The sequence below is a fragment of the Staurois parvus genome, unplaced genomic scaffold, assembly GCF_062004578.1.
Source record: "Staurois parvus isolate SC_StPar_1 unplaced genomic scaffold, SC_StPar_1.0 ptg000364l, whole genome shotgun sequence".
NCBI lineage: Eukaryota > Metazoa > Chordata > Amphibia > Anura > Ranidae > Staurois > Staurois parvus.
Window position 1 is genome coordinate 524,757 of NW_028318160.1, and position 20,904 is coordinate 545,660.

The 20,904-nt window shown below is 43.8% G+C and overlaps 1 protein-coding gene across 9 annotated transcripts in view; it reads left to right on the top strand.

Annotated features, from left to right (window-relative positions):
* L1CAM (L1 cell adhesion molecule) overlaps positions 1-20,904 on the top strand; it is a 721,289-nt gene that overhangs the window by 377,625 nt on the left and 322,760 nt on the right. For all 9 annotated transcript variants that reach the window (XM_089685157.1, XM_089685163.1, XM_089685158.1 and 6 more), the window contains one exon: positions 14,657-14,788. In XM_089685157.1, coding sequence (XP_089541283.1) covers positions 14,657-14,788 — 132 coding nt within the window. The remainder of the gene's footprint in view (positions 1-14,656; positions 14,789-20,904) is intronic.

Genomic DNA, 20,904 nt, shown 5'->3' on the forward strand with positions numbered 1-20,904 from the left:
CCGATACCTTTTGGGGATCCATCGCAACCCCCGTGGTGGAGAGAATCAGCCCCAAAAAGGTAATGCTGCGCTGCTCAAAACTGCACTTGTCAGCTTTGGCATACAACCCATGTTGGCACAACCATTCCAATACACTTTTGACATGACCCCTATGGTGATCAAGAGAAGGGGATAAAATCAGAATGTCGTCCAAATAAATCACCACAAAGATGTCCAGATAGTCTCGGAACACGTCATTAATAAAGTGTTGGAATGTTGCCGGGGCATTGCACAGTCCGAAGGGCATGACAAGGTACTCGAAGTGCCGAAAACTCATGCGGAAGGCGGTCTTCCACTCGTCTCCCTCCCTTATGCAAAACTAGTTATACGCGCCACTCAAATCTAGCTTGGTGAATACGACTGCTGTCTTTAGTCTTTGGAGTAGTTCTGGAACCAAGGGAAGGGGGTAACGATTTTTTATGGTCATTTTATTTAGGTCCCGATAGTCGATACAGGGCCTTAGAGACTTATCCTTTTTCTCCACGAAAAAGATTCCTGCTCCGGCCAGTGATGTGGAGGGGCGGATAAACCCCTTCTGGAAGCTATCGTTTATGTATTCCTTGAGGACCCCCAATTCCCGCTCTGATAGGGGGAATATTCGTCCGAAAGGAATCTCAGATCCAGGTAGGAGGTCAATGGAGCAGTCATAGGTTCGGTGAGGAGGGAGAGTGTCAGCCCCCCGTTTACTAAATACATCCAAGTAGTCGTGGTAGGCCGGGGGAATGACCTGGATGAGCTCGGCATCCCCGTCAATACACAGGAGAGATTGAGGAGCCAGAGTGGTCGGGACGTGACAATGATCCTGGCAGTAGGATGATGGGAACTGGATAGATCCAGTTTCCCAATCAATCTGGGGATTGTGTGCCCGTAACCAAGGGAGTCCCTGGATTACACAATTCGCAAGGACATCGCCGCAACTCACACGCCCTCTCAACCCGTCCCCTCTCACACAGCTACCCCCTCATCCCCCCTCTCCCTCGACATAACCCGCAGGGACTTCATCGCTGCTCAAACTCCCTCCAACCCCATTCCCCCTCACTCAGCTACCCCCTCATCACCCCTCTCCCACGGCCCCACCACTGCTCTGACCCCCACTTCCACCCCACCCTACATTCCTCATACTGAAGCCCCCCCAACACTCCACACCTTTGACCTTACTACCATCGAGGAAGTCTCCAAGATCCTCTCTGATGCCTGCCTCACCACCTGCCCCCTCGACCCTATCCCCTCACAACTCATACGACCTCCCTCCCCCTCCATCCTACGCTCCCTCACCTACATCTTTAATCTCTCCCTCTCCTCCGGCACTTTCCCCTCCCCTCTGAAACATGCACACATCACCCCCCTACTTAAAAAGCCCTCCCTGGACCCCAATGACTCGAACAACCTCAGACCCATCTCCCTGCTCCCATTTACATATAACTCCTCGAGCGCCTAGTCTACACCCGCCTAAGCTCTCACCTCAACGACAACAACCTCCTCGATCCCCTACAGTCCGGCTTCCATCCCCTACACTCCACCAAAACTGCCTTACTAAACTCTCCAACGACCTGCTAACCGCCAAAGCTAATGGCCACTATTCAGTGCTCCTACTCCTTGACCTCTCTGCGGCCTTCGACACAGTCGACCACCCCCTCCTCCTCAAAAAACTACACTCCCTCGGCCTCAGAGATTCTGCTCTCTCCTAGCTCTCATCCTACCTGTCACAATGTTCTTTCAGCGTTACCTATAATGCTACCACCTCCCTCTGCCAATCCCTCCACTGGCTTCCGATTGCGCAACGGATCAAATTCAAAATCCTAACACTGACGTACAAAGCTGTCCACCATACTACATCACTGACCTAATATCCAAGTACCGCCCAGCACGCACACTCCGCTCCTCACAAGACCTCCTTCTCTCTAGTTCCCTGGTCTCCTCCTCCCATGCCCGCCTCCAGGACTTCTCCAGGGTGTCACCCATCCTGTGGAACTCCCTGCCCCAACCCATCAGATTATCACCTACTCTCCTCACCTTTAGGCGCACCCTGAAAATCCATCTCTTCAGGGAAGCCTACCCCACCCCCTGCTAACTTGCCAACCTCCTCCACTCTTCCTACCACTCCATCCCCCACAGCTATCTCTTCCTGTGCCACCATCCCCTCCCTCCTAGATTGTAAGCTCAAAAGAGCAGGGCCCTCGATCCCTTCATGTTTTGCATTGTATTGGTATTGTTCTGTCACATGTTCTGTCCCCCTTTGTAATGTACAGCGCTGAGCGAACCATTGGCGCTTTATAAATACTGTATAATAATAATAATTACCTGGAACAGGGGGGATGCAATGGCATCCAAACGGAGGAACTCCCGATGATGGTTAGCCACCGTGGTACAGATAGGTGGCGTCTCCCGGTCCACTAGCCCTGACTTGATGCGTGACCCATCAGCCAAGAAGATATTAAGCTCCCGTTCCTTGGTTTGGAGGGGGATCCTCTGTTGGCTGGCAAATTCTAAATTTACGAAACAACTACATGCCCCGGAGTCGATAATTGCCATTGCCGTTACGGTTCTTCCAGGCAGCTGAAAGGAGATGGGTACGGCTAGGTAATTAGCATGGTTACCACATTTAGAAGATACAGTGGAAAAGACAGCATCACACTTACCCCGTTTCGCTGAGCAAGAACGTACCATGTGACCTACCTCCCCACAGTAGAGACATAAGTTGAGTGCCCGTCGCCTTTGGCGTTCCTCCACTGATAGTGCTGGTCATGCCAACCTGAGCTGCGTTGGTTCAGGCATCTCCTCAGGTATCAAGTTCCGGCTTCCTCCTGGTGGAGTCTGGACTGGAGCACGGGGAAGTACCCATGTGGGTCTCTGCCCTGGGTTAGATCTCTCTAATCTGCGTTCCCGCAGTCTGCAGTCAATCTGTATGACCAGGGTGATGAGATCCTCCAAGGAGTCAGGTAGGCCCACCCCGGCTAGCTCATCCTTAAGGGACTCCGACAGACCCATGCAGAACTGGTGGCGTAATGCGGCATCATTCTATCTGGTGTCCCCCATCCAGCGTCTGAACTCGGCTGTGTACTCTTCCGCTGTCGGAGGGAGTACAGGGCCGATTCTGCGGAAGCTGCCCACTGTGGATCATCGTATAGTACTGCCATTGCAGCAAAGAAGTTGGTCACAGTCTCCAGGTTAGGATCCTGGTTCTCCATTAGCTGGTGAGCCCAGCCCTGAGACTCGTCCTGGAGTAAGGAGACAACAAACCCCACCTTCACCGATTCCGTAGAAAAAGTCCGGGGCTGCAGGCTAAAGTACAGCTGACAGGCATTCCGGAGGGCCCTGAATTTAACTCGATTCCCGTTGAAGCGTTCCGGTAACAGCACACGAGGTTCCAGTGGGGCAACGTGACTACTGCCCGGTCAGGCGGTTCGGAGGGTTCTCTGGTTGCCGAAGGAGCACCCGAGCCCTGGGATGGGACTGCTGGTGCGGCCAATGTCTGGATCCGGTCCCCTAGATGTATGTAGCCCTCCTGCAGCGTTTTGACAGCTTGCGTAAGTGCCATCAACTGCTGATATATCCCTCAGAGTGGGGATGGCCCTCTTCCAGGCTCCATCATGGCCGTATGGTCCTGTTAGCAACCGCTTGCAGTACCTCTAGCGGCCCACAGGACAGGGTTCCCTAGAGCGTGCAGGCTAAGCCCCAGCCTGCTTGTTCACCAGGGCCCCTGATGGTGGGGATGGACTTGGAGCAGACTGGAACCAGGTCGCGGCCGCTGAGTACACCAGTCTGCGGTAGAGGAATCCGCCGGGGGTCTGTGCAGGTGGAGAGCCTGACGTGAAGAGGCAGAAGGTGGAAGCAGGGATGGCTGGAATCCATGCCGGATGGATGGATGAGCGTAGTCAAACGGGCCAGGTCGGTAACAGAGGGGTCAGCGTAGTACAAGGCAGCAGGCAGAAGAATAGTCAGGTCACTCGCCGGGGTCGGTACCAGTAGTTCAGATCAGGTAAGGATATCCAAAAGAGAGGTCAAACTTAGCCAAGGGTCAGAGTAGAAGTCAGCAGAGGTCAGGTCCAGGCAGGTCAGCAATGAATCTCAAAGAACGGGAATACAGGAACACAGGAATAAGACCATACGGCAATGAGTGTAGGTGCAGGGCAGGTTTAAATAGTGCGCCCTGCCCTGCCATTGGTGCCAGGCGAGCGGCCGCGATCGCGAGTGCACATGCGCAGCCGCCGCCATCCAGGTCCTAGTGTCCGCCGGCTAGAATGGATCGGCGCTCTGCGCATGCGCGGAGCCATTCTTTGCCGCGATCCCTGACACAGGAAGATATGTTTGGGCTCTAATTTTTGGGGTCTGGTGGGATATTCCAGTACTGGTACTGGGCGTTTCATGCTGGGGTCTAGCGCAATTGTTGTCTGCTGATTGACCATTGGGGTGTATGGCGCTGTTTGTGGTTGCCTGCTCTTCAGAGCACCATATCCTTTTTAGGAGGGACTGCTTCCTCCTCAAATTCGGTCACTGACCCACTACTTTCTACTGGCTCGTATTCCAAATTGGAATCAGATGGTGAGAGCTCTCCGCTGTTCTCATCCGACATGCTGAGGATTTTGAGCGCGTCCTCACTAGTAAAATATTTTTTGGACATTGTGGCTCTGGTGATTGTGGCTGTATGAGGGGTAAACTGCTGATGGATGGCTGTGATGGGTACACTGCTGATGGGTGGCAGTATCAACTCTGTGACGAGTACACTGATTAGGCTGCACTGATGGCTGTGGTGACAGGTACACCGATGGGCTTCACTGATGTATGCACTGACAGTTACACTGATGGATGCAGTGATGGGCTGCACTGACAGGTCTACTGATGGGCTGCACTGACAGGTCCACTGATGGGCTGTGCACTGATGGGCTGCACTGACAGGTCTACTGATGGGGATGCACTGACAGATGCACTGATGGCAGCACTGACAAAGCCACTGATGGCAGCACTGATAGAGCCACTGATGGGTCCACTAAAGGCTCCACTGACAGATCCACTGGTGGCACTGACAGGGACTCTTAATTAGGGGCAGTGTGGTGCACAGTAGTGAGGATCGGTGTGTGAGGAGGAGAACACAGGCACAGTGAGAGACTGCTGTGTGTTTATATTTATGATCGGCTGTGACAGGTCACAGCCGATCACATGGTAAAAAGCCAATTTCATTGGCTCTTTACCTTCAGTTGGGAAGCGCTGTGTCCTAGGGACACAGCCTGACAGCAACGGCCATGCAACTTGCCCCCGGGGACGCACATGTGCGGCGCAATGCACAGGGACAAGTTAAAGTAACATATCACAAATTTGGAAAACAATAATGCTACCTTTCAACAGCAGTCTCCTTACTATACCTTGATGACCTGGAAAATAGGAGATGAAGAAACATTTGGATCAAGGACCTCCCTTAAACAAGAACCACAGCAGATGTAAATGACACAGTGGGGTTGATTTACTAAGACCGGGGTGTGCAAAATCTGGTGCAGCTCTGCATAGAAACCAAACAAAGTCTAGGTTTTTATTTTTATTCTTTTGTCAAAGCTTAATTAAACACCGTGAAGCTGATTGGATACCATGCACAGCTGCACCAGATTTTGCACTTTCCAGTTTTAGTAAATCAACCCCAAAATATTCAATTTTTAACCTATATCTAGACTATCCCTATTGAAATACAGTACACCGAACCTTGGGCCCTCGCTTTTCAGTCCCTACTAGACCCAGGGTCGTTGTGTGCAGAATCTATTATGTAAAAAGGAAGAAATCATGCAATCTGTCTGGTTTAAATATTTGATGCAGCTCAGGTTTAACTTTAACTGGATATATCCTGAAGAACGCTGCAGATGTGATGCCTAATGAAACCACTGCTGGATATAATCTGGGAATCAAGGGTGACTTACAAATGTGGCTTTCCTCTAAAACTAATTGTTAAGAAAGCAGAATGAACCTTCATTCTCAGATCCCCAACATAGGCCATGGGGTTATTTGAATTCTTTGAAACAGATCTAATCCCAGTTCAGACTGGTTGTAACCAACACCAGAACTTTCCTGCTTTACTCAGTAGAAATCCTACCAACAGAAATTGCAGGCCTAGACCCTCCCCACTACATCTGCTTCATAGTGAATAATGACCTTGCTACTACTAGACTCTGAAACAGACTTGTTTCGACATGAGACACCCAGATCAGTGCTTATAACAGCCTGTGACACCTTTATTTTAATACCGGGACACTTCATGGCAACACACCCCAATGATGCCCTACCATTTCCTCATTTCATTTTGGGATGACATTCAGTCCCAAACACCTCAATGCAACTTTAAACTAGTATAATATTTTTTATTGGGCTGGTTAGGAGAAAAAATCTTCACATGAAAGATATTTTCAAGCCCTCTTAAAGACGGTAGACAACTGGATACTTTACAACCCTAATATTTGGTTAGTGTTGTAAATGACGTGATGTTTCTTAAGATTCAACAGTTACACAACAATACTTTGTATCACTTCGCCTTGGATTAAGGTGTACTGTTGAGCTAAAGGGTCCTTAGATGTTGCCCATGACATCACCAAAGGGCCACACATAATGTTAAATGTATGTAATGCTTGACTGTCAAAAACTGCAGACCTAATAGAGGAAGTGAGGGTCAGAGATTGTGGACATACTACATTTTTGGCTGTAGATATGCTACAGAAGACAATATAAAACTGGGAACGTGTTTAATGAGGCTAGTAGAGATAAATGCAAATACCCTAATCGATGTTCCCACTGCAGAATTCTGAGGTCCAAGGGCTGCATATCATATACCAAAGGGGCACAGGTTGGGCAGTGAAGATCTAGATGTTTCCATTTTACACATGAATTGAGTTTCAAGAAAGAAATGTATTAGTTGCTAACTTGATGGTATAGATCTCCTCATTCCTCATAAGATGCATTAGATATCTGCTATAAATTCAAATAAATGTTGGAGATGTTTATCAGAGATTGGCACACTCTTACACATTTGGTGGAGCTGCCCATCAATTAAATAGTATTGAGATGAAATAATACATATATGGGGTAATATCAATAAACCATGAGTGGACATCCATAATGGTGTTGCTCTCCGAAATCCGTGGTACAATATCTTCAATCTTTAACAGGTCACTATGTAGGTTTTTTCTTAGTGACTCAAAGAAGATCAAAGTATTTACCCCAGCGGACATGCTACGAAGCTTCAGACTTCAGTTGACCAACAATTGCCACGCAAGCGGTCCTCCCTGTGGTCTTGCATGCAGTTTCTGGGCCTTATGATGTCTGCCTTATAGGTTTAGTCCACCAGAAGCCTCCCTTTGGGGGTTTTGGGGATATTTCCTTGCTTACTCCTTCTCAAAAGGTTGCTTTCTTGGTTGCGGCAGTTTTTGGCCCTGGTGGCCTTATTCTGTAAGTCTCCCTATCTCTTCTTGCGCAAGGATAAGGTGTTTCTCCACCCATGCATTTCCTTTCTTTGGAAGGTGGTGCCCGATTTTCACTGGAAGCAGGACATGTCCTGCCTTCCTTGTGTCCATTGTCATAGTGTGCTATGAAGATTGTGTTGCACTTCTTGGATGTTTTCCGGGCCAGCCTGTCTGCTAGGGCTTCCTTTGTGAAGTGTCCCCTCCCAATATGATCTTCACCTCAGCAAACACAGAAAGAATTGTGAGATATTGGAGAGCTACATTAGTCTGTATGGTATTAGGTAGGTAAAAGTTAGCAACAGTAAAGAGTCAAATAGGTACCTTTTACAGGGGGTCCACCCTTTGGTCTAAGAAGGTTATCGGGAGGTTCTTTTGTAAAGCAATGGAGACTCTCCTGGACCTTCCTTTAGGATTCATGCTATGAAACCAATGTGAAAAATTCCTATTATGTCAGTCAGGGATGTGATCAGCCTGGAAATTAGTTTTCTGAAACAAGATAAGTTGTACCTTTTAGGATTGTGGACGTGGTATAAGATTTGTTCTCATTTGGAGATGATATTGAGAACTTATATATTGTAAGAACATAGCTTAAAGTCTAGTAAACTAGTAATTGTGGCAGCCATGTTGGAGATTGGGGTTAAGGGGAAAGAGGTGTGGAAGAGGAGGGGAGAATGGGGCAAAGAAAAGGAAAAGAAAGAAAAAAGGTAAAGAGGAGGTAGATGAAAAAATGTATAAAAGATTAGAAGAGAAAGAAAAAGAGAAGATGGGACAAATCAATAGGGAGTTATCAAAAGGTTACCAAAACAAAAATAAGGTAGATGTGCATAGTTGGGGAAACGTGGCTAAAAATGAAGGAACGTGAGGTGTGGTTCCAATGCTTAACAATTAGTAGCAAAATGTAAACACCCATAAAATGTATATAAAAAAAGAGGGCGTTAAGTGAAAATATCCACTTCACAACCAGGCCATAGTCAAGACATCCTCGGTTAAAAGTGGAACCAGGGTTATGGCTGCAGTAGCTACGTATTTTTTTTTTCAGCTGGCGATTCTCTTTTTTAAAAGTGATCCACTGGGTCTCTTTTTTTAAAAGTGATCCTCTGGATCACTTTTAGAAGTGATGGGAGGGGTCCCCTCCACCTTTCCAGTGGTTCTCAAACTTACCTGGATGATCGGTGAGCCCGAGAACTTATCAGGTGATCATGGCAGCTGGGCATAGAGATGAGTGAAGGAAAGATGGCCTCTGCTCATCTCTATGGCCTAGAAGGACTGGAGTGACGTCATGATGTCACTTCCGGTTCTGGCCTAATGTACTGTAAACAAGGCTTTTTTTTAAGCATTAGATCAGTGCTTTTTTACAATTCCAATGCTTTACATTATACAGGAGAGATGTGGAGTCTTATTGACCCCAGATCTCTCCGTAAAGAGGACCTGTCGCTGCTTATTTCTATCACAAAGGATGTTTTGTTTACAACCGCATAAATAAAAAAATAATTACAAATAAAAAAAATGTACAGCTGCCCCCCCCCACCACCCCCGCGCTCAGTGGTGAACACATACTTAGGTCACACCCACACATGTAAACAGAACCTGGTACTAACATGCAGCAAAACCCATCTCCACTATCAGGAGCTCTGGTGAACACCGGTTAGTACTTTGACTCAGCACCTCAGGTAAGCCCGTGTCCTCTGCCAGGGTGACCTGCTTCTGTACATATCCATCTGGTATTTGGGTGCATCTCTACTGCTATAACTACTGCTTCCGAGCCTGACTCCAGATCGTGACACCTGGCCTGTTCCTTACAGCCCTGATGGCAGAGAGGTGGACTTTCTCCAGATGGGTTACTATGGTCAGATGGACAAGAAGAACTGTACCTCGACCCCACATTCAACAATGTGGATAATCTGCAGTGCTACTGGTTGATGCTGGATCTTGCTGGCAAAGGAGTAAGGTTTTGAGGATCAGGAATGCTCTGCAGGCTAGTCCACCAAGGCGGTATCTCAGGCTCCAGGGTTGTCTCAGATACAGAAGACCACAGTGGACTTTCTGGTGGATGTGGAATGCACGAATTCTCATTCTCATTGCCAAAATCCTCTTCCTCTGAAGTCTTTGATTTTGGGTCCTTGTGGTCACTTTCCAGGGCTTCATGTTCTGTCCCTCTCTGTTGTGTAGATTTCTAGCGTGTGAAATTGGAATGCAAACTTTCTCAGCCTTCAGCAGCTGAATTTGGAAGAATGGGTTCCACCACCCAAATGTGTTTGCAAAGATTTGTTTGTGTGTGTGTGTGGGGGGGGGGGGGCTGCCAGATGTTGATTTCTTGGCATCCAGTTTCAGCACTAGGTTTTGAATGGAACCAGGGATTTTCTGCCATTTCCCGGAGATGCCCTTGTGACTCCTTGGGATCATTTGTTCCTAATCTTTGCATTCTCTCCACATTATCTGCTTCCCCATCTCTTAAAGGTGGTGGCCATTCCATTTTTGATTGCTCTGGCTTGGCTAAGAAGAAGGTTATATGCCAACATTGTAAAGAGCTGTGGGCTCTTCCAGATTGGCTAGATTTGCTGTTGCAGGGTTTGATCTTCCATCCTGCTATATGGTTGTGAAAATTATGTAACTGCGCTGAGTGCCAAAAAAATCCAAACAAATTGTGAACTATAAGACAAAACAAATAGTGAAACAATAGTCGCACTCAAAAATACCAATACAAATGCTCAATAAGTGATATCCAGTTGCACTCTTGATAAAAAAATATACTAATAGTGAGTCACATACTTTAAATGTGCTCCTACCAATTAAGTCAAAATGCATGAATCACCAAACAATGAAAGTTTTTTTAAGAGAAAAGTCTGATTATGATGAACAGCCGTGTCCACAATAATCCTCTACATGTGTAGTGAAATAAAGACTCTCATGCCCACCACCACAAAAAACACACTGCTCCTTACTGAATAGTTAGACCCCAGATTATAGGTGGTCTAACAGAGCATAGTGCTGAATATATCTTGTTTGTCACATCCTAGATGGAAAAGGTGTCACAGACTTCGATATCTCTCCTCCTCTCTTCCTCTCTTTTTCTGATCTGCTGTGTACTGCTGCACATCTCCTGGCACAGCCTCGGGACACTCTGCACATGCTCAGTTTGGTGTGTACTGATAGAGTTTTTTCTCTTTCTTGGGAGGGTGCATGTGATCAGCACCGTCAGCACTGTTCAGATAGACTGTCAGGGGTTATGTAATCTTATAGGGTAGTGAGAGGAGAATAAAAACTCCTCCTAGAAGCTTTAACCAGTGCTCAGTCAGTTGGACACTGGTAGAAGTCACAAAACTGTTCTAACTGCTGACGAGAAAAGGTATTTTGCAGTTTACATTTACTAAAATAATTTCATTTTCATGTTGTGTGTAATGTGGGAGACCAGATATAGTGAATGCAGGGTTTTTCTTTAATACCTTATATGTTTTATCATCAACTAGAATTTTCTTAAAGTGTTACTAAACCCATGGAAGAAAATTCTAATTGCTGATAAAACATATGAGGTATTAAAGAAGAACCCCACTTTAAACTATGAGAAAGAATTGGAAGCTCTTTTATACAATGCATTTATGGATGCTGTAATCACCAATAAGGAAAATAACCATTTGATTCCTTCTGCACCTAGAATGCCTATCATATACGGTTTACCAAAGATTCATAAATCTTTAGAATGCCTGCCTGGTCATCCAATGATAAGCGGTATTGACTCTCTAACCTCAAGAGCTGGTAGATATATAGATTTTTTTTTTTCTTCAAAAACTTGTAGGGAAAACACCATCATATTTGAAAGACACTAAAGATGCGCATGTGCAGTTGGATAAAATTGTTATTGATGATGAATGTCTTTTAATGACAGCTGATGTTAGTTCCTTATACTGTATACGATTATCCCACATGTGAAACGAATGGAGGCAGTGGAATATTATTTAAGTAAAGATAACTCCATATGTGATGAGATCTTTTGGACTTTTGTCTTAAACAATATTTTTTTGGGGCATTATGAACAGTACTATTTACAGAAAACGGAAGTAGCTATGGGGAGTAAGTTTGCTTCCAGTATGGCCAACGTGGTTATGGCCCACTGGGAAGAAGGTGCTATATATAGTAAAAACATGGCTGAGGTAGTCATCTGGAGAAAATTCATTGATGGCAAGGAACAGAGAAAATGTCACAATCCTTTATGATTTTTTGAATGATAATGACATAGGGATAAAATGGTCATATGATCTGAGTAACACAGAGATTACCTTCTTAGACTTCACTATTTTTAAAGCGAAACAATCATTAGCCACTTAAACTGTTTTTAAAAAGACTGGCAAAAATGGATACATTCCAATAGCGGTTGTCACCATCCTTCATGGTTATGCTGCATCCCTAGGGGCAGTTCATGCGTTTATGCAGGAGCTGCTCTAATTTTTCAGATTTCCATCAACAAGCAGAAATGTTGAAAGAAAGATTTATGGTAAAAGGTTATAATTAATAGGATTTAAATTTAGAAATAACACAAATTTCCCAGATTATAAGGGAGAACCTTTTAAATACAACCCCTATGGAACAAGCTAATAGTACATTTTAGTGGGCTTTCTCCACTACTTTTTCATTACAACATTATAATATCAGAAAAATATTGAATAAACATTTGGATATTATTAAGAATGATAGGATCATAGGTGATAAAATTCCTAATAAACCTCCCAATATAAATAAAAAGGTGGTGGCTTAGCCCACAATGTGGTGCAGAAGCCTCAGAAAGCATTCATGTTTGGGAATTTGGTAGGTCTCTTTCCATGTAGAAAATGTAAAGTTTGCAAACAAATGGGGAGAAACTGTTTAAGAACAAAATAATTTACAATAGATCTGAAGTGACAAACAAGGTGTATAATATTAAACATTTCAGCACGTGTTCTACTACTTATGTAGTATAAATGTTGAGCTGTTTGTGCAATAAGCAATATGTGGGTAGGACAAAGAGGAATGTATATATTAGAATAGGAAAACATTTTGACAATATCAAAAAGGGTTATCAGTACCATAGTTTATTGAAACACTTTTCATCACGCCATCAAAAAGACCCATTATGTTTAAAGGCTATAGGGATAGATAATTTTGAACCAAATTGGAAAGGAGGCAATAGGATCAGAGGCGTTGCTCAGCTCGAAACAAGATGGATTTTTTATTTAAAATCCAATGCATCCTATAGTCATAACATTGAATGGGACATCAACTCTCTTATCAATAACAGTTGATAGTATAGGTCACACTGTAGGAATATCAGGATGTTTACTCAGAATATTAAGGTGCTTATAGATATTGGGAGTTGGTTGGGCTGAAATACAATATGGTTGGCATTAGTCCTGATTTTAATATATTATTTTGTATATTATTATAATATAATTTATAATTATATATTCTAATTTTAAATTTGCATTTTATTCATATTTTATATGTATAAGCTTTTTTGTTTAAGCATTGTAAACGGTACATGCACTTGCACTTTAAGTGGTGGGATTTTTATTTTTCCTGATTTGATAGTATGAATCCTGAAGCCAGGTGCAATTGTATCTTCTAGGCAGAATGGTTATTTTATCTTTCACCACTGGGGGGAGTTAATACTCAGACTATAATGTGATAGGATGTTTATAACTTCTACCACGGGGGGTGGAGTGAGCATTCAGATGATATTCTGGATAGATTATTATAAATGTTTAAGAATTTTTCAATATAAGATTTCTTCCCATTTATCCGGCAGTGGTTGTTGTACTATCAGTAATTTTTTCATTTGGAGTTGAAGGGTAGGGGCGGTCACTGTGAACTCTTATGTGTCTCTTTAAACTCAGCATGCACATCAGCACAGTCACCTGATCCCCTTGAAAACGTCTATTGAGACGAATTGTACGTTGGGGCTGGACGGAGATTGTGCTGACATCACTCATGCCTGTCTGGAGCCGACCCCAGTTGTGTTTATGACCTACATGCTTGTATGCTTTACGGTTGCTGAATTTGATGGCATGGCTGTTGAAGCCCTTGTTCTGAGTGTTGGATGTTTCTGATCCTGTAATTCATACCCTCCTCAAGACTAAAAAAAGTACACCCCTAAAAATGTACATGGTGTACATGGAAATTTTATGGGGCACATTTTAGCTTTTCTCCAATCTGGTGTGGAGATTTCTCTGTATTCAAATCAAGTGCCATATATTGGCCTTGGCTGTTCTGTGTCAGACCTATTACACCTCATTCCTTGAAAAATATGTTTGAGCAGGGTATCACACATATTGTTACGACATTCTCCCTTGGACTTTAACTTGGTCTTGTCTGTTTGATATACTTCTCCCTTTGGACCTCTCTGAGAGATTCCCTTGTTGTGCCTTACAAGGCAGATGTTTTGGCAATTTCCTTAGCTTGCAGGGGCTTGTAGTTGGCCTTGCTTTCCTGGTTCTTCACCAGGATAGGGTGGTGTTGAGACATTGTTTTGCCAGCTTTAAGTCCTGATCCTAAGCATCCTAAGCACACCAGAAATGTTTGTGCTTCCCAGACTATTCAGAATCAAGCTTCTATTACTCGAGGCTGATACCTGGTCTTCTCTTCACATGCTTACTAAGTTCTAGCAGGTAGAGGTTCATGCCTCTGCAGACACCAATATTGGTTGGAAGGCCTTGGCAGCATTGTAGTGGGGTTCTGCTCTGTTTTTTAACTTTTTGTTGTGTTATGCACCCCTCATGTTCAGTGCTTTGGGACATCCCAAGTAGTCATGAATATGAACTCCTTTGTCCTGTTATGCAAGATTAAGAAATTAGAGTTTTTAGTGTACTTGTAAAACCCTCTTTTTATAGTTTATTCTTAGAGTAGATTCCAAAAATTACATCAGTTTTATGTGTCATTTGTTCAAGTAACTTTATCTGCAGGCACCGTTTGAAAATCTAGTGTTTGCCTGTTCAAATATGCCAATTTTCTTTTAGTTAACTTATTTTTTGCACATTACTGTATACAAAATGACTATACATTTCCTACAGGAATTTGAAATTTTTAAAAAAAAAAACAGAATTAGGTTGGAGAAATTTAAACAAGGTATTTTTTTCTTATGGAACAATATCATCTATTTGGTTACCAATGACCTTTCTCTTAATGCTATTTTCTCCCATTGTTTACCTTGTTAGCTGCTCCTCATTGGGTTAACAGGCCAAAAGATGAAATCCGTGGTCCAGGAGAACATGTAAAATTCACCTGTGATGTAGATGGCAAGCCCAAACCCAAGATTACCTGGAAAATTAATGGTGAACCTGTAAAAGGTATGAAATAAGACTATTATACCTTAGTTTAATCTTGTATTTTTTCCCTTTTTGTTTTGTTTTTATAATTTTACTCTATCAGACTGAAGATGGGGGAGTCTGCACCTATAGGTTGTTTGTTACTCCCACCTTTGCCTATCCCTTTTAAGGCAGAAAGTGGGTGCAGAATAACCATTAGCCTGGTGTGAATTTTGAACTGCTGCAATGGGAATGATGGGAATAAAGATGGCACATAGCACAGTTTTAAAATAAATTAATAATTATTATGCATATTTTTATGGGCTATATGACTGTTTTTGAAGACCCTCATATGCCCTGGTCCTTTTGCACTTCTGTGGCCATTCATCCACTATTACCCAGCAGCTAAGGCTGGCCATACATTATACAATTTTCTGTCCAATTTCTGCCCAATTTCCTTTAGATTTACCTTCAACTATGTAGTACAAGGGCCCGCCTGATTGGATGCAATTGAAAGTGTTGTTTAGGTTTGACCTCATATTATATGGATTTTGGTAAATCTAAAGCAAAAATCTCAGGAAAATTGTATAATGTATGGCCAGCCTAAGTCTTGCTCTAAGTTCCAGTAGCAGCTGAAAATTAGTTAACCCTAATAAGACCTTATTAACCTCTACTTCTCCTGATCTATTTATTTCTATCTGCTTTTTTACCTCTAATATTTAAAATGTTGACATTTAAAAATCTCCGATTTGCTCACATTAGTTTTAAAGCTGGACCTTAACCTCCCTAGCGGTCTGATTATGTCCATATTTCTGTGCTCAAAGCGGTACATTTCTTTGCATTTAAATATGTATTTTTTTTATTGTAGGTCTGTAATTTTTAGGAATAACTCACTGAAATCTGTCCGGATAAGAGTCTAGTAAACATCCCGGGTAGGATAAAACTTGAAACACGAAATCATAAATTATAATTTAATAAATAATCATAAAAAATAATAATATAATAATAAATTGAATTCAATAATATAACCAAACCAAAAACACTGAAATTTGAAATATAGCGCCAAGTTCGCACATCACTGAGCAAAGTCGCAAAATCGTTTTCAGTGGCTGATGACGAATTTCCCCACGAATAATTATCACTCAATTCTGCAAGTGGTTCTAATTTACCATCGCTGTTCTCTAGCTGGTCTAAAGGGACGCTTTTTGGATGCCATGGACGTTTCTCAGTTTCCAGGCAGAAAGAACGGTAAAAATGCAGGCAGGGTACAGGGCAAAGCACTAGGGACAAAATGTATGTGAAATGGTTTGATACAGTAATGTTTTACTATGTGATTTTAGTGATTTTAGTGAATGTCACTTTTTGTCATTTTTGAATTTCCCGCCGTTCCGTCCCCCGTACGTCCCGACACTCACAGGGGACGGAACCCAGATGACAGATGCCGGCATCCGCCGGATTACATTGCCAGGGACACTGCAGGAGGGACATCGCGGGAGCACAGGACAAGGTAAGTGATTGAGGGATCGCGGAAAAGCGCCGCATGGTAAGCCCGAGTGTAGCTCGGGGTTACCGCTTGTGGTACTGAAACTTTACCCCGAGCTACACTCGGGAATACCGCCTGGGAGGCTACACTGTAAGTTGGACTTTTGAACTGTTAGTTTTAGGTTAAAAAGATAGGTTAGGAAACTATGGGGGTTTTGATTTAGAATAAAACGACATTAATAAAGGCAAAATGTTTGTTGAGTTCCCTTTTATAATGAGGCCTTGAACTTTTGGGTTAGATATGATCCTAAATAACAGCAGTTTAAGGATTGGTCTGTTACCAACTGATACAAACTGTCTTCATGGTCATCAACCTCAAGCAGATATTGTCTACCTGCTATGGACATGCCCTCTGCAACTTTTGGTGCCAGGTGACAGAATTATTGTCAGCCCCAATTACAGTGCCCACTCTCATGTTGTGGCCCTGCTATATACAGATATTATTGAGGATTAACTTTTTTTTTAAAAGGTGTTTATTTTGCATTTATAAAACACAAACAATAACAGAACAAGAAAAAAACAAATAATAATAGAAACTCAAAACTAAAATCAAAAAGTAAGGGTACATAAAAAGGGGATCAAAAAACAAACAACAAATTATTGCAGGCCAGAAACCCCATACATATAACAAGAAAGATTCACAAAACAAAAATAATAGCATAACAGGTAAGCAGAAACATACAAACACACTCATTAGCATGTAAAATCCAACCACTCAAACCATAGAACCCTGTGACAATGGTTGTGACAAGAGAGCATCTCCCCAAAAAGAATCCACTATATCCAGCCAAGGCTGCCAGGTGTTTGTAAATTTTTTTGGGCAGGCCCGTCCTTTATAGATCAGCTTATATTGAGGCAGCACTAGATTAAACAAGCGATAAAATCAGTGTATAGAGGGAGGAGTATCACCCTTCTAATTCAACAATTCAAGTTTTCTAGCATAAAACAGAAGCAAACATATCAATATCCTAGAATGAGTGTGAGTAACAAAATCGTTCAAAATACCCAACAGGCCAACTTCTGAGGTACGTGGCACTGGCAAATGCAGTTTCGTCAAAAAAAGTAAAGAGGTCCTGCCAATATGAAGCAAGGCCCGGGCAGGCCCGAACAATGTGCAACAGATCAGCACCCTCAAGGCCACAGCGGGGACACAAGGATGCTGATCCAAAGCCCATACGGGCCAGCCGGGCTAGGGTATACTGAAGATGATGTATGAATTTGAATTGAATAAACCTGTCAGCAGTACTAATAAGATTTTGAAAACAGACCTCCTCCACCTCCTCCCAACCCTCCCCAGGCAGCCCGGAAAGAATCGCCTCCCACTTACGAAGAGCAATTTGAAAGGGGTTAGCCCCGGCCGCCTGGATACGGGCGTAAAAAGAAGTAACCAGCTTCATCACATCATGGTCCAGCATCAGCCCCTCAAGGGGCAAAGTGGAAAGTTCAAGGGCTAAAGTACCAAACTGAACCCCTGGAGCATGCCGTAATAATAAAAAAAACCCATCAACAAAAACGTGGGAAAGATGAGTGACCCCAAGGCGACTCCACCACCCTGAATCAGGGTGGCTTAGAAGCTCAGGGACACTCGGGTTGTACCACAAAGGAATCCGAGGGGATACACCAGGAGATGGAGATAACAACTTGTTTCCCTCCCACCAAGCCAACCAACTAGTGTCTATCAGAGAGTAATGGGAGCAATGGGAAGTAACCGACCTATAAAGAGTATCCTGAAGACAGGCAAGAGAGCCAAACTGGGCAGAGAGAAAAGCATTGGAAGATGTAGGAGAGGAACCAATCGTACACGTAAGCCAGCTGGGAGGTGATAAAATAATTATGGAGGTTAAGACAAGCCAAACCTCCATCCTCCTTAGATGCCTGAAGCAAGGCCTTGGCCACCCGCGGGTTAAACCCACCCCAAGAAAAGAGTACAAAACCGAATCCAGTTTGTTAAATAGCTTTCTAGGAAAAAAAACTGGCGATGCCCTAAATACATACAAAAATTTGGGTAAGTATATAATTTGGAAAATATTAATCCTACCAATCAAATTGAGAGGCAGTGTAGCCCAAGTATGAAATCTAGTCTCCATATGTGTAACAAAGGGTGCAACATTTAGCAAAAGTGGAAAGGTCAGAATGAATTTGGATGCCCAAATAACGAAATTGATGTGAAATTTGCAATTTGGTGTTAGACAAAATACAGAACTATGGGACCAATAGGAAATGCCAACAATATGTCCCAACCAACCTGAAGACCCAAAGCCTCTCCAAATTCCTCCACCACACACATCAGACTTAAGAATGATTCAGCGGAGCCATCCAAATATACCAGGGCATCATCAGCATATAGTGAAATTTTTCTCTAGCAAACCAACACGAATGCCCTTGATCGCCACCGCCAAAGCCATGGGCTCAATGGTCAGAGCAAACAGGAGGGGCGAGAGGGGGCAGCCCTGTCTCTTGCCCCTACGCAAGGGGAAGGCCAAAGACACATCCCTGTTAGTACGTTCCCGAGCTCTGGGATTGGCATACAGCAGTTGAACTCAGCGTATAAATTTGGAACCGAACCCCATCTGGGACATGGTTTCCCATAAAAAAGGCCAGCGAACTGTGTCAAATGCCTTTTGCACATCCAAGGATAACACCAACCCACTCCGCCCCTCAACAGCAGCTCTATGTATATGAAAATATAGATGTCGTATATTATCAAAAGTGCTCTTTCCAGGCATGAATATAGACTGGTTCCGGTGCACTAGTGTCAAGATCACTCTCTGCAAGCGGGTGGCAAGAAGTTTAGACAAAATTTTAACATCACTATTAAGCAATTAAATTGGACGATACGACCCACACTGTAACAAGTCCTTATCAGGCTTGAGTATTAGCACTATGAGAGCTTCATTCGTAGAATCTGGAAGTGATCTATCCGCAAAAGCTGAATTAAAAAGGTTATGTAGACACGTAGCCAGATCCTCCCTGTATGTTCTATACCATTCAGAAGGCAACCCATCCAACCCCGGTGTCTTATTGGAAGGCAGGGAACAAACCGCTGCCAGTATTTCTTCCACCGTTAATGGCGCATCAAGGAGAGAACTGTCTAATTCACTCAAGGTGGGAAATTCAAGAGAAGCAAAAAAACCTACAAAGGAGTCCTCAGTTTGAGCTCCCACATCCTAATATACCGTTTCGTGAAAATGATCAAAAGTCTGGTTAATAACAATCAAGTTAGAGGAAATAGTGCCATCAGACAATCGAATTTCGGGTATAGAACTATCAGCAACCTCTGTGCGGGAGAGATACTCTAACAACTTACCATTCTTCCCACTATTCTCAAGCAACCAAGCCGATAAATAAAGTTGTTGTTTACGAGTTAAATCAACTAGATGGAGCTGCAGGGCACGATGAGTGTTGATTAAAGCACCCCGAGACCCTGGCTAGGGAGATGTATACTGAGAACGTGCAGAAGACAAGAGAGCCTCAAGCTGCCGTTGGGTAGCTCTAGTGACCCTATGGTAATGATCAATATTGGAAATCTAGGACCCCCCAATTACAACCTTAAAGGCGTCCCATTGATAGCCCGGGAAAGATGAGTGTTCATTAGTAGCCCAATAATTAAGCATATCAGTATGAGTGGGTCCCTGAAATTCTGGCATAGAGATCCAGAGAGGGCTGAGCCTCCAGGAGCGAAAAGCAGGTTTATGGCCCAGTTGCAATTCTAACCGCAGCAGAGAGTGATCCAAAACTGTCTGAGGAACATACGAAATAGAGAGCACCCAAGGTAGCACCACAGGCGAAGCCAAAGCATAATCCAACCAGGAAAGAGCATGGTATGATTTGGATTGACAAGAATACACCCTAGCCGTAGGGAATTTCCAACGCCAAATATCAACATATTGATAAGAGTCACACCACTGCCCAAACAACCTAGAATCAAAAGAGAGGGGCCTCAGTCAGTCCAACGCAGGATTCAGGACCAAATTGAAGTCCCCCTAATATAACAGTAGCAAAACAAGGCAGTGAAGACAATCGTACACTCAAGTCAGTAAACATCGCAGCCATGGCAGGAGGATAAAAGTAAACAGCTACCAGGATCAGCCGGACACCATGTATTGAACATAACAAAAGGACATATAGACCTTTGGGGTCAATGATCACCTGATCACAGGAAAGGGGAGGCCCGTACAAATCAACACAGACACTCCACGTGCATAATTCGAATAGGTAGAGTGGTGCGAGGGGGCTACCCTCAGGGAGAGGCCTACATGGGACTCTATGGGTTCTCTCAATTACAAAACAGGAAAACAAGACACGGCCAAATTCCTGTTCCAGCCAACTCTCCAGAAAGGCCACCGGATCAGACCCCTCCACTTTCCAGGGCAGGCCCCCCAACCGCAAGTTATTCCTGCGGTGGCGATTTTCCAAGTCATCCACCTTCTCTTCCAGAGATTTAACTTTACCCCCATACAAAATAACTTTAGGCAGGAGAGGGTTAAGCACGACCTTCAAATCACTAATGCGCCTGTCTGTAGCAGACACCTGTTCTCTGACTTTATGCATGTCCTGGCCCATAAGGGTAAAATCATATTTGAGCTCTTCTACCTTCCCCATCAGATCAGAGTTAT